At 39.2% G+C, this 12,614-nt stretch overlaps 1 protein-coding gene and 3 pseudogenes across 1 annotated transcript; 3 read left to right on the top strand and 1 right to left on the bottom strand.

Annotated features, from left to right (window-relative positions):
* The first annotated feature begins 1,270 nt into the window (after positions 1–1,270).
* LOC111324860 (retrovirus-related Pol polyprotein from transposon 17.6) lies at positions 1,271–1,576 on the top strand. Its single transcript, XM_022928531.2, has one exon. The coding sequence runs from the start codon at positions 1,271–1,273 to the stop codon at positions 1,574–1,576; it is 306 nt and encodes a 101-aa protein (XP_022784266.2).
* A 296-nt stretch (positions 1,577–1,872) lies between these two features.
* LOC148741913 (uncharacterized) lies at positions 1,873–3,044 on the top strand (annotated as a pseudogene).
* Positions 3,045–3,250: 206 nt separating this feature from the next.
* Positions 3,251–4,773, bottom strand: LOC148741912 (uncharacterized; annotated as a pseudogene).
* A 1,623-nt stretch (positions 4,774–6,396) lies between these two features.
* Positions 6,397–8,429, top strand: LOC148741911 (uncharacterized; annotated as a pseudogene).
* Positions 8,430–12,614: the final 4,185 nt, after the last annotated feature.

Here is a 12,614-nt window from a genome sequence, read left to right as displayed (position 1 = left end):
AATGTGAATACTTATACCTGAAATGAAGAAAAATCTCAATACAAAATTTGTCTTTCTGTGATGAATTTGAATGTATCAACAAAGTTGAAATGGTAAATAGGCCACCGTTACGGTTATAAAAGCTGACGTTTCGAGCGTTAGCCCTTCGTCGGAGTGAATAGAGGAATTGTGGATTGTGTGTACTTTTAAAAGCAGAAACAGGAGCTACGTGATTGGTGGGATCATAGCAACGAGAAAAACACAAATAGATTAGTGGAATGAAAAGCGTTCGTTGATACCTGTGGGATTTGGAATGCTGGTTTGAAAGATGAGCTTTAATTTTGTTCAAGAGTTTTGCGGCTTTCCGTGCTACCTAAGTGTAAGGAAAGACCGCAGATTGCCATATGTTGCTTAGAATGATTGGGTAAATTAAATTGTCTAGCGACTGGTTTCGATGTGTCCTTGTCATTCCTCTCCACGTCGCGAAGGTGTTCTCGGAATCGGTCACCTAGTCTTCTGCCTCTTTCGACGATGTAAGTCTTTTTGCAATAATTAAATCTGGTAGGGGTGCAGGAGAAGTTAATTTTGCTAGCTGTAATCCTTGTCCAGCAGGGAAAGCACCCTTTGGTTCTTGTAAGCATATTGCAACACTATGTTATGCCCTACGTGAAGAATTTGTTAGAACTGGCAGCGGTAACAGAGACTACCAAACATGTACTAGCAGACTGCAGACTTGGAACCAGCCAAGAAAAAGGAAATTGAAATCACGTTCTGTGTATGAAAGAGACTTAAGTAAGAAGGTATATGGAAAAGATTAAAACAAAAAAAAAAACAAAAAACAAGAGAACTTCATGATCCCAGATTGCATGCAGTCAGAGAATCTAGTCCATCAGCAGCAAATCAAGTCCTTCTAGATAATATCAATAGCATTTCCTTGGATTGTGGATTTACAATAAGATAATGCCAAGGGATAAACCTAAGACTGAGATACAATGAATAGAAGAAGTTCTTATATTTTGAACTGCGGTATTAGATACGTATAATGCACGATCCTCGCAGTAGATAGCGCTATTTATGCAATAGCGAAAATCAGACCTGAAAAAAATCAGGCCTGTACGGGACTCGACTTTTGGTTGGGTATACGGTAAGCTTGACCTATCACATGCTTATGCCAGCTGAATGTTGACCAAGAAAGTCAAGAATACTTGACAATTACCACTCACAAAGGCCTTTATTCCTACCTAAAATTGCCTTATGGGGTTAAGTCATCCCCACAATATTTCAAACAAAAATGGATCAAATTCTTCAAGGATTTGAGAAGTGTATTTGTAAACAAGATGACATCTTGATAGGGGGAGATGATTGGCAAGAGAATCTCAAGATACTTGCTAAGGTGTTGGACAGGCTGCACAAATACAACTTGCACTTGAAACTACCAAAGTGTGAGTTTTTGAAGCCTGAATTGGTTTACCTAGGTCTGAGAATAAGTGCCGAAGGTTTGCAACCAGTAGAGGAGAAGATCAGTGCAGTGAAAAGTGCCCCAGCGCCACAAAATGTAAGTGAATTAAGATCTTTCCTGGGCATGGTTCAGTATTAGCTACAATGTTAGCACCTCTGCATAGGCTTTTGTAGAAGAATGTTTGTTGGGAATGGACAGATGACTGCCAGAAAGCTTTCGAGGCATGCAAGAAGGGCGTCACCAGTGATTCGTTGTTAGTCCACTACGATCTGAATCGTGAACTAAAGTTAGCTTGTAATACTTCATGTAATGGTCTGGGGGCAGTGCTTAGTCATGAAATGGAAGACGGCCAAGAAAGGCCGATAGCATATGTTTCACGTACCCTCAGCTCAAGTGAGAAAAATTAGGCCCAATTTGAACGAGAGGCCTTGGGTGCTTACCATTTGTAAGAAAAATCCGATTGGTGTAACCGTGGCATAAAGGTAAGGGAGTTTCCGAATTCATGGACCAACCGGATGAGATTGAGCTTACCATTTATCCATCAGGCGTTTCGTCCCGCTCCAACCGGAACCGGAAACACGTCTGCGTTCCACGGCGGGAAAATTTGACAATATGGCGGACCAAAGCTTTATTGTAGTACATGAGCTAACAGAAGATTTTGACTTTGAAAATGAACTTTTCGAGGGCGAAGATGAACTCATGGTGTTAAGTGCCGTGAGCTGTTTTCATGAGACGCGATTTAAACAGAATACAAGATTATTTTGAGGTAACTGTTCCCAGCTACACACCGAGTGAATTTCGCAGTCATTTTCGAATGACTAGAGGCCCTTGCGAGACCTTGTGCAGACAAATTATGAACACAGGAAAGATTCCTGCTATAAATACCAGAGGGAGGCTGCCAATTCCTCCTGTCAAACAAGTGTTGACATTTTTATGGTCAATGGCAAATCAAGAACCCAGCAGACTCGTCGCTGATAGATTTAATATCAACATGAGCAGTGTGGATAGAGTGCTGCATAGAGTAACTCAAGCACTAGCGGATATCAGCGCCGAGAAAATCAAGTGGCCAAATGGTACATGTTTCTGTCTTTGAATTTTATATGTTTTATTGTTTCTGTTTCTAGTATCTCTTTTTCTTTCCGACTTTTTTGCTACTGTGAAGGTTTTTGTTGTTGAAGCCTCCAGCACACTGACGATGAAAGGTTTTTCAATTCTGTTCTTTCATCAAACAGGCAGACTGTGGAGAGATCAATCAGGCTTCTCAAGGGAAGGTGGCGAAAGCTACAACATCTTGACCATCTTAATCTAAAACTAATAGTCCCGCTTATCATTGGTGCCTGTGTTCTCCACAATGTTTGCCTTATACATGATGACTTTGATGAAGGTTACATGCTTGACAATGAGGATGATGGTGACAATGATGGTGGTAATGACAATGGTATCGCTGGACGAAATGACAGATTAGCCCAACAGAAGAGAAATAATTTGAAGGCTGTTACATATGCTAACCGCATCTAACAGAACCATCAGTTAATCAGCTATTGGCAAGGGGAGGTGCTAAAGCAAAGGGAATAGGTAGAAATCTTGGGTTAGAGTCCACTCCTGCCCTAACTAGAGTGGTTTGACAGATAATTTTTCAGAAAATTCAATTTCATAAAATTTTACAAAGCTTTATCATAAATTAATGAACTGCAGAGTTGTTTTCCCCCCTACCCTCTTCTGAATATCACCAGTCATCCTCCTTTACCTGATCAAAAAGTTGTTCCTTACAGTGCTGTGACTGTGTGGTGATAATAAATATGCGACATCAGATAATGAAATGTAAAATTTAATTATCTCTTCCCTTTGTCAAGTAAATTAAAGTCATTGATATTTGTAATCTTAGTAGTAATACAAAAATAAAGCTTGTTACTTATTTATTGATTCAAATGTTTGCAATATTAAAACTTTCAAAAACACAACATGCCACAGTAGAATGCCTTTGTTTTGAAAAACAATGCTTTGGTTAATAATGGCAACTAAACCAGAAAGTCTTCAAATAAATGTTTTAAATAACAAATTAAGACTGGCAGAGAAAAACTTTGACATCAGTGATATCAGTGTTTCAATTTAAAAGACAACAATGACCTGTGTTTTGTAAGAAATTTCCAATTTCAATAGTAAACTTAAAATAAATTTGCTACAGGTAGTGCTTATTTATTTTTTAACAATTCCAGGAAATGAGAATAAAATTCTTTTTTCTCATCTTTCATACTTTTCATTAAAGCTAATTTCTCTGCCTCCACTTTTTCCCTCTTCTCACTGTGAGAATGAAGGAATTGCAGCATTTCAGCTGCAGATGAATTGCTCTTCCTTTTCCTGGTTGGAAGCTTTGCTTTTTTCTTTTTCCTCTGGTTTTCGTCTCCTGATTCATCAGTACCTGACTCGTCTGAATGATCTTCAAAATGATAGTCACCATCCCTGTCACACTGGTTTGTGCCACTTGAACTAGAGGAAGAGGTGTCAAAGGTAAATCTCGGACTGAGCTTTGGACGACCCCATACACTCACTCATATCATCATGAAACTTCCATGATTTTCGAGGTTTTCCTGTTTGTTTGTTTGTTATTGTCTTCTATTTTTTTTTTGCTTGATCTCTAGTTTGGACCATTTTCGAAGGCATTGATCAGCCGTTACTTTTTCTTCGGAGATCGAGTTAAATTCCGTGGAAATTTTGGCAAAAACTTCTTTCTTCGTGGTCTTTCCTTTCCCTAAAAGGGGCTTAAATTTTGAGCACGACGATATCAACAGGCGAACATGTCTGTCTTCCCATCTTTCAAGTAACTTGTGGCTCTCAGCACTTACATTATCGGGTGAAACAATTTCAGGTGTTACAGCCTCTTCGGCCTGCATTAAGGTTAAACCGCAAATATCTTCCCCCACAATGTCTTCAGACTCTGGAAAAAAAAAAAACAACAATAATGTCACGTGTTAAATATCGCGGGGAAACTCCACTCGTATTGCTTTGTTTGATTATTCGGTATGTACCCTCGAAATGCATTTGAGAAAGAAGCGAACATTTTCACCTTGGGACGTAGAAATGTGGCACTGATGGTTTAACATGTCAGCCATGGTGGCTGACGAAAACATACATTCTGCACATTGGTACAGCGAAGAGACTGACGCCATCTTTCAGGACGAAGGCAAACCAAGCGGAAAGGCCTGCAAACGGAATTTTATGACCTTCTGTTCCGAATGGCAAAAGAGGAGTACCTCTGAAGGTACTCCACAATTTCCGAAAGGAATTTCCGGAAAATCACCTTACCATTTGACTTCAAACCGAAATTTCCGAATTTCTTGGCCTTGTCTATTATTTTCGGAGTAAAAAAAATCCATCATTTTCTGTATGGACGAGAGTTCACCTTAGTGACTGATCACCAGCCACTGTTGGTCATATTAGGCCCTAAAGCTGCCATTACCACACTTGCAGCTGTTCATATGCAGCGCTGGGCGGTTGTCCTCTCAGCATAGGACTTTAAAATTGAGTACAGGAACTCTGAGAGACACAGCAACTGTGATGCACTCTCAAGATTACCCCGTGAAGATTCTAAGATTAGCAGTGAGATTGAAATCTACAATGTCAGTGCTATAGACATAGATTTCCCTATAACTGCAAAGGATGTTTGGAAAGCCACATTAATGGATCCGCTGCTTAGCAAAGTACTTGGTCATGGTGGGGTGGCCAGAGGCTTTTGATGAAGATTTAAAGCCCTACTATACCCGTCGACATGAACTTTCCTGTGAACAAAATTGCCTCCTCTGGGGCTCCAGGGTGATCATTCCCAAAATATTTAGAGAAAAGATGCTAGAGGAATTGCATTGGGAGCACCCAGGCATTTGTGCAATGAAATCGATTGCCCGTACTTGTGTTTGGTGGCCAAAGATGGATGAGGAAATTAAAAGAAAGATTAAATTATGCTAAAATTAATTTTACCATTCCTATTAATTATATTTTTAGAAGACTAATATTGTGTGTGTTTGTAATTAATTTTGTGTGTGTTTGTAATTAATTTTGTGTGTGTTTGTAATTAATTTTGTGTGTGTTTGTAATTAATTTTGGGTGTGTTTGTAATTATATTTGTATGTTTCTTAAAAGCATTTTGTTTAACCGCCAAATTAATTTTACCGTTTCTATAAATCATATTTTTAATGGACTAATTAAATATTTTGTGTTTGTAATTAATTTTGTATGTGTAATTAATTTTGATTGTTTCTCAAAATCCCTTTACCCATAACACCTTGCAGTAGTTCTTTACTGTGTGCTGCCAAACAAAGATGGCGACGGCCCCTTCGATTCCCGAACAAGCCAAAGATATTGCAGAAGCTGCAATAGACAGTATTAATCAGCTAAGCTCGTTAATTGAGCACGGACCATCAACGACAAGATTTCCTAGTAACGAACGTCAACAAACAGCATCGGAGAAGACTTTCGTTCGCCAAACCCAGCCAGCTAATAGCGCACCGACAGAATTACAGAGGAGGTTTCCGACAGTTTCAAGAGGAAGATACAGAAGACCTTCTAATTCTAGCTCGCGGCCGTATCCAGTCGTTCAGAATGTAAGGCGTCCTGCTGGTCGACCGTTAATATCTGAGATAGTTTCAAAGGATGTTATGATAATAGAAATGGGAAGAGAGAAAATACCGACGAAAGCAGAAAAGCCTGATTTAGAGAGAAGTGGACGAATTACATCGGGCGTTGACATTGATAGAAAGTGGGATGCCAAAGAACTTCACCAAGAGTTAGCGAAATTATTGACAGGTGAAATGAAGGGCTTGTAATTCGAAATAGTAAAGAACTCTGGTGTTACTTTGTTAAGACCGAACATCCAGGCAGGAAAAGAGATTGATTCAAAGCTGCTGCTGAAATCGATATCTCCATCTGGTTGGATCTATTAAAGACTCCTGGAGGAACTGCCATCCATGATTGATCCCAGTGATAAACAACTAGAAGTTCCTGTGTTTGAATTCCCTGAATCTGACATGCTCTCAAGTGATGCTTGTGGTAGAGACGACTTGTTCTGTAATATCATGGATTTGACGAAAGATTCTGATGCGAGTGTCCAATTGTCTCGACATACGTCAGACACCAATGCTGATAACTCTAATACAAATGCAGGATCAGTGTTCAGTACAACTAAGAGTCAGCCACCCTCAAGTTCATTTGATTTCCAGCCAGTAATCAAAGGTGCTAAAGATCAGGGTTTGACTGACCCTGTAGAAGTGCTTAAATTTCTGCAAAAAAAAAGATTGTAACGGGCCGAGCAGTTACAAGCTGCAAAGAAACCATCGAGGGAGAAACAAATTGCATTACTGTTGACAGGTCAAATATATTAGAAACAACGATTAGTGAACTAGAATACATTACAAATTATAGACACATTTCAGGTGGACTTCATGGGAGAGGAATGTGTAGATCAGGGTGGGCCACGTAAGGAATGGATAAGACCAATGAATCAAGCCATTAAAGAAAAGTACTTTGACCGTGGCTTGAGGCCATTATTAGCACAAGATTACTATTTTGTTGGAGTGATGATGGCAGTTGCCATACTTCAAAATGGACAATTGCCTGTATTTGTAGAGGAGAGCATTCTGCAGCAAATTGTTTCTTTAGGAGAGTGTTTTGACCCTTGTGTTTTTCAAATTAGGCACGGACGAGAAGAGCTTGGAATGCTGTCAGCTCTTCAGGAACTGCCAATGTTGGTTCATCTCCTGAGACCCCAAGCACAAGGCAAGTTGAGTGTACAAATGTTACTTCAGATTTTGAAGCCTAACTTTTCAGAGGAGGGTTTTAATACCCTGAAAAAAGAAAATGAAGTTTATCAACTCTTTGTAAAGTATGTTCGAGAAGTGGCAGCTTCTAGGAGGGTGTGGGCAGACTACCCTTAATTTGAGTCACATACTTCAGTTTGCAACTGGTACAGCAGAGCAGCCTGTCCTTGGTTTCAGCCTTGCACCATCACTGGAGTTTATACTACCCACAGAAATTATGAAAGTTGCAAGTCAGGAAGGACTCAATGATGAGCAGAAGAAAGGAGAGAGTGATAAGCAGCACCCACCGGTGGAGGGCGGCTTCCTCCCTTTAGCTCATACCTGTACCAACTTGCTTAAGTTTCCAAGGCCAACTGAGAAAGTTCCTCTGCCTCCTATGGATAGATTATTTGCTCTGTAGGACTTAGCATTCTCACAGTGTAACTTTGGCAGGAAGTAAATAGCCTGCAGTCTATGGTTGATGTTGCCAGTTTTGACTTTAAAGTTGTAAGACTGCTAATGAGGTGCTGTTTTCCTTGACAAACATTGAGTTATGCAGGTTGAGTTCTTTTGGTCTTCGTGGGTTTTTTTCAAAAGTGTAGGAAGGTACAGTTTTGTGATGTCCATTTTCTAATTATTTTCTAATTAGTAGACTCTGTTGCATTGGAGAAATGTGAACTTTGGTATGTAGTATTTTGCTCAGAAGCTTTTATTTCAATAATATCATTGGTTAAGATGATAGAGTACTGATTTAAGTTGAAATTTAAGACTTAAAGCATCAGTTAATATTATTTTATGCAGATGCATGCAAAACAAGACAAAAATTCGTTGGTAGGTCAGAAAATACATCTAGCTAAGGTTCCATCAATGTTTTTCTGTGTTCAAGACTGTCTAAATTCTCCATTCTCATCAATATTTTGAGCTTGACAATGTGCCACACAATAAATTTAAGCTGAAGCAAGCTTAATTAAAGTTTTAAGTTCTATATGTCCATATATATTGATAGAGGTGTTTGAGTGGAGCCATATATTGATGGGCTTGTATACATGCACTGTTGTCTTTCTTGTTGCTAGTTTGAGTTGTTAGGTTTGATTGACCTCAGTGCAATAATTACTCAAACTGAATGACGTTATTCATTTTATGTTGCAGTTAATAAAAGTAAATAACTAAATTAATGCAATAAATCAGTTCTGAATTTTCTATGACTGATACTGTTATAATTTACGGATGAAAGCTATGATCTATCAAAATCAATTGAACAGAGCATCACCACTCAATTTTATTGAAATCTATACCAGGGAAAGCCAGTGATTAGGGATAGTTAAACTTAATATTCCAATGATACAGATCGATTCTATCTATGATTTATAGATCTATCTATCTACGAACGATGTCGATAGCAAAAAAGGTGAAAGATATTAACAAAGCGAGGCATTTTAATAATGGATACAACTTGATTTGAAACTCTTGTTTGTTGTCAATGAAATTCATGTTTGGCTAGTTTGCACACAGAAAACTGCCTCACCTTTGTGGTAGATCAAATGGTTAATCTATTTAACCACAGGAAAACCGCTTCCAACTGCTTTACTTTAGAAAACTTATTGGGGATAAACCTTTCTATTGGGGGCAGGCAGGAAGGCAAATACCCACCTCCGCTCTAAAAAAAAATGTGAACAGTAAAAACATCTTGCATGTCAAAATAATGTTTCAATTTTAATGATCAAGTGAAGAAGTTAAGGGAGAAACTGGTGAATTTGTTGTCCAGAATATCTGCTCCTATGGATGAGCAAAAAATTTTAATTATAGTGACACAGTTTGGTTCTTCCTTTTAGGCCTCAAGAGACTTCACTCGAGGTCAGAAACATATTAATGATATCAATACATTGCAGGAAGAGATCTTTTCCGCCATTTTCATCATCTGACAGAGGATCTGGTAGCTGTGCAAGCTGTTCATCTGAAAGGCTGAACAATGGTGGTGAAATATCTACCTGGTAATCTTCACCTTCTACTGTTTGCACACTATTAGGATCTACTCCAAAGTGATCAATTTCAGCCTCACTCAATGCAATATGTCCAGAATGTAAGTTCTCTAGCATACCCTTCTCCCACATTTGAAGTGGTGACAGGTTCCTTTCGGTTGACAATGGCCAATTATTCATTTGCCTGACAAGCTCCTCTAGAGAACTTTCTATTTTTGGAATGTAGACATGGTGTAGGCTGAAAATATGCAGATCATTAAGGACATCCAAGTTGCCTTCATCTTCCAGCTGCAGAAAAATGCGGAAACCCCTGAATAAACATCGAGATGTGTTCTCTCGACCCTGGTGTTATGGACAGACGATCCAGGAGTTATGGACAGACGATCCAGTTGTAATGCTGCCTCTTCCAGGTCCGCGATGTCGTATCATATGAGCAGCAACAAGACAATTCTCCACACCATAGTCTGAACGCACTCGTGAGGGTAATCCCCACCTCTGCACTGCATTCTGAAATTGAAAAAGCACTGTGTCTGCTTTGTTATTATCGCGACCAACAGCAAACAAAATTAACCTGGTCTTCTCATCAATGCAGATAGTGTTATCAGTTTATACCTGATTAATTTGTGTCCTGTATCTATATGCCATAGGCTATTGGGGGTTGGTACATAATACTTTCTACGATAAATGGTCATTCTCCAGCGTAAGGCAGTTCCAACAGGATCAACACGTCGTAAACATTCACTGAATCTCTGAACGTTCAAGCCTCTACTCCTTAGCACACCTATAAATCGACTTCTTCCAATGTTAGGAGTTAGAAGTCTTGTTGTTGGACTGCCAGTTATACCTCTGTAAACTTCATCCAATTCATCGTCTGATATATCTCAGTAGGCAGAGTCACTCAAACCAAATTCTTTACGTCGCCGCTGAAGGGTTGAAACACTAACCTGGATAATGCCAGCAATTGCTTCCCAAGAAAAATAAAGTGATCGTAAATGCTCCACTTGATCTTTGGTTATTTTATAGCTTTTACGACCTCGTCCTGGCGATGCAAGATTCAGAGGAGCAGAATAAGATATCTCGAGTGCATCGTAAAAATCTGCATTATCACGGCTTTCAATCTGACTAGACAATAAGGCGATTAACTGTGTTAATGAATGGTTCAAGTTCTGAACGGGCGCTTGAAGTGCAGATGAAGGGATACCAGTTACATTTGTAACACCGCCGGCTAAATCGTTCATTAGAAAAGACAAGGTGCCCGATGCATCCAGTAATCGATACTTTGTTTCGACTAGTATGTCTGTCTCTAACTCTTGCTCACCAACATTTGCCAAAATTTTGAGAACGTTTTTAAGATTCTGGAGAAACATTACGAACCCACGTTCATTTCTTTGTCGTAACACCACTCGAAGTGACCTTTGTTGACGAGCCGCCATGTTGTTAGCACATGGCTGAGAATACTGCCGCAAACACGTATGGGACAAAAAACACAAAAATAATTCTGGTTTCGCTCAACAAAATTTAATTTCTGAATAAAATAAATGTGACCTTAAAAAAGCGATTACAAGGTACATAAAATTAATTTCTCGACTGGAAAAAACATTTAAAGGGATATAAAATTCATTTCTACCTAAAGAAAAACAAAAATGGTATAAAAAGTTAATTTCTCCGCAGGAAAAAATAATTCCCTAGCATAAAGAAAATAATTAATGGCAGTTGAACTAATCCAACAAAAGTTAAAAATTTTTTTACATATTCAAACAAATAATTAATGGTACCTCACAATTAAGTCCATTGATAAGTGAAAAATAAACATCTATTTTGACCAGAACGGGCCTTCATACAAAACAGTAGAGAACAAACAAAACAAGCAAAAGGAATATAAGGATTTAAAGGGTTATCAAGATAGGCTGTTTGGAGAGAATGCCATTGTTCGAGTGAGAGATACTCAAGCCCGTAGTAAAACTGAGAAGTGGATTCTGGGAAGGTTAGTCAAGGTTTGTGGGCCCAGGAGTTATTTAGTTAAGACTGGCCATAAAACTAGATATGTTCGCGTTGATCATCTTATTAAAGCTTATGATAAGGTGCCAAATGAGACTACGGAGTTGGACATACCAGTTCTACCCGCCAGTAAAATTTTCAGATAAATATAACAAGCCGTTTTCTAATGAAGGGAATGTAAACTCACCACTGTCAATAGTTCTTAGGCGATCAGAGAGAGTCAAGAAGCCTGTTGACCGACTGAACCTGTAGTAAACATGATAGCTACTAATGTGTTATTTGGTAAACATCTTATTCTTAAAGGAAAGAGCAGTGTAATATATTGAGTACCCAGTAGGTCATAATTATTGTGTATGTACCCAAAGTGCATTGCAGTAATAAAGTTGTGTTGACCTCGTGGCTCTGTTTAGCCTAATATAATAGCAATAATTATATACTACAGAAGGACGACGATCGTTCGGAGTATCTTAAGCCATCTGCAGCGAAAAGGCTGAAAAAGGAACCGGAAAGGGTTGAAAGAGAAGTTAAAGTCCAAGTTGGAATTGTAAGATGAAGGACGGCAGTCTTTCCGTGAAACGTGGAGTCATAGGCGTACGAGCACCTTTGGACTTAGGGAGCACCTTGGGACTTTAGGTGACTTCCTTGCGCGATAAAAAACACGCAATGCCCGAAAGGGTAGGGGTTGAAATCGGGATGCAAACGGAGACGTTCACCATTTTCCCATTTAACGAAACTGCTATCATTGAAAGCTGTCGATAACTGGTAGTACTGGGGGTGACAACTCTAACAAACGCTGTTTCGGGACAAGGCCAAAACTCTTCCGGGAATCTGGAAATTTCTCCGGGAATCGGGACACTTGGAAATTTTACCGGGAAACACGCGATAATTCCGGGACATTGCAGAAAAAAATCGGGACATCGAAGGAATTTTTATTTCACGTTTTTAATTATTACAAGAGGCTGTTAGGGACGCTGGCCCCGTTGTTGTTACCGTTGTTTCAAATGTACGTTATGGAGAAGAAGGAAACAAGGGAAAAAAGATTGACGGGGAGCCGTTTGGAAGGTTGACAGCATGTTGTATTACCGAAGAGAGTCGTGTTTTTCTAACCGATGGTGAAAACAATCTTCTTTACGAAGCAAACATAGCTAATCCACCTACAGTCGAGGTTATCTCCAAGAGAATCGAGAATCGTCCGTCAGCGACCATTTTGGTGAATTGCTCATATTTTGCTCAACAATACCCTTTGGTAAACTGTTTTCAAAAATCAAATTTAAACGTTCCGACGAGTTGTTCAGAATGTTTTGTTTGCATTGCGTGACAGCTCATGACGAGTGTGACTTGGCGGCCTCGCCTTATTCAGATTAGTTTTACCACGTGCAGAACGTTTCGGTGACGTTCTTCCGTTGTTGTTGT

This window comes from Stylophora pistillata, chromosome 1 (genome assembly GCF_964205215.1).
Source record: "Stylophora pistillata chromosome 1, jaStyPist1.2, whole genome shotgun sequence".
Lineage (NCBI taxonomy): Eukaryota > Metazoa > Cnidaria > Anthozoa > Scleractinia > Pocilloporidae > Stylophora > Stylophora pistillata.
The sequence above is the reverse complement of the archived record's forward strand: the minus strand, read 5'-3'. Positions and strand labels throughout refer to the sequence as shown.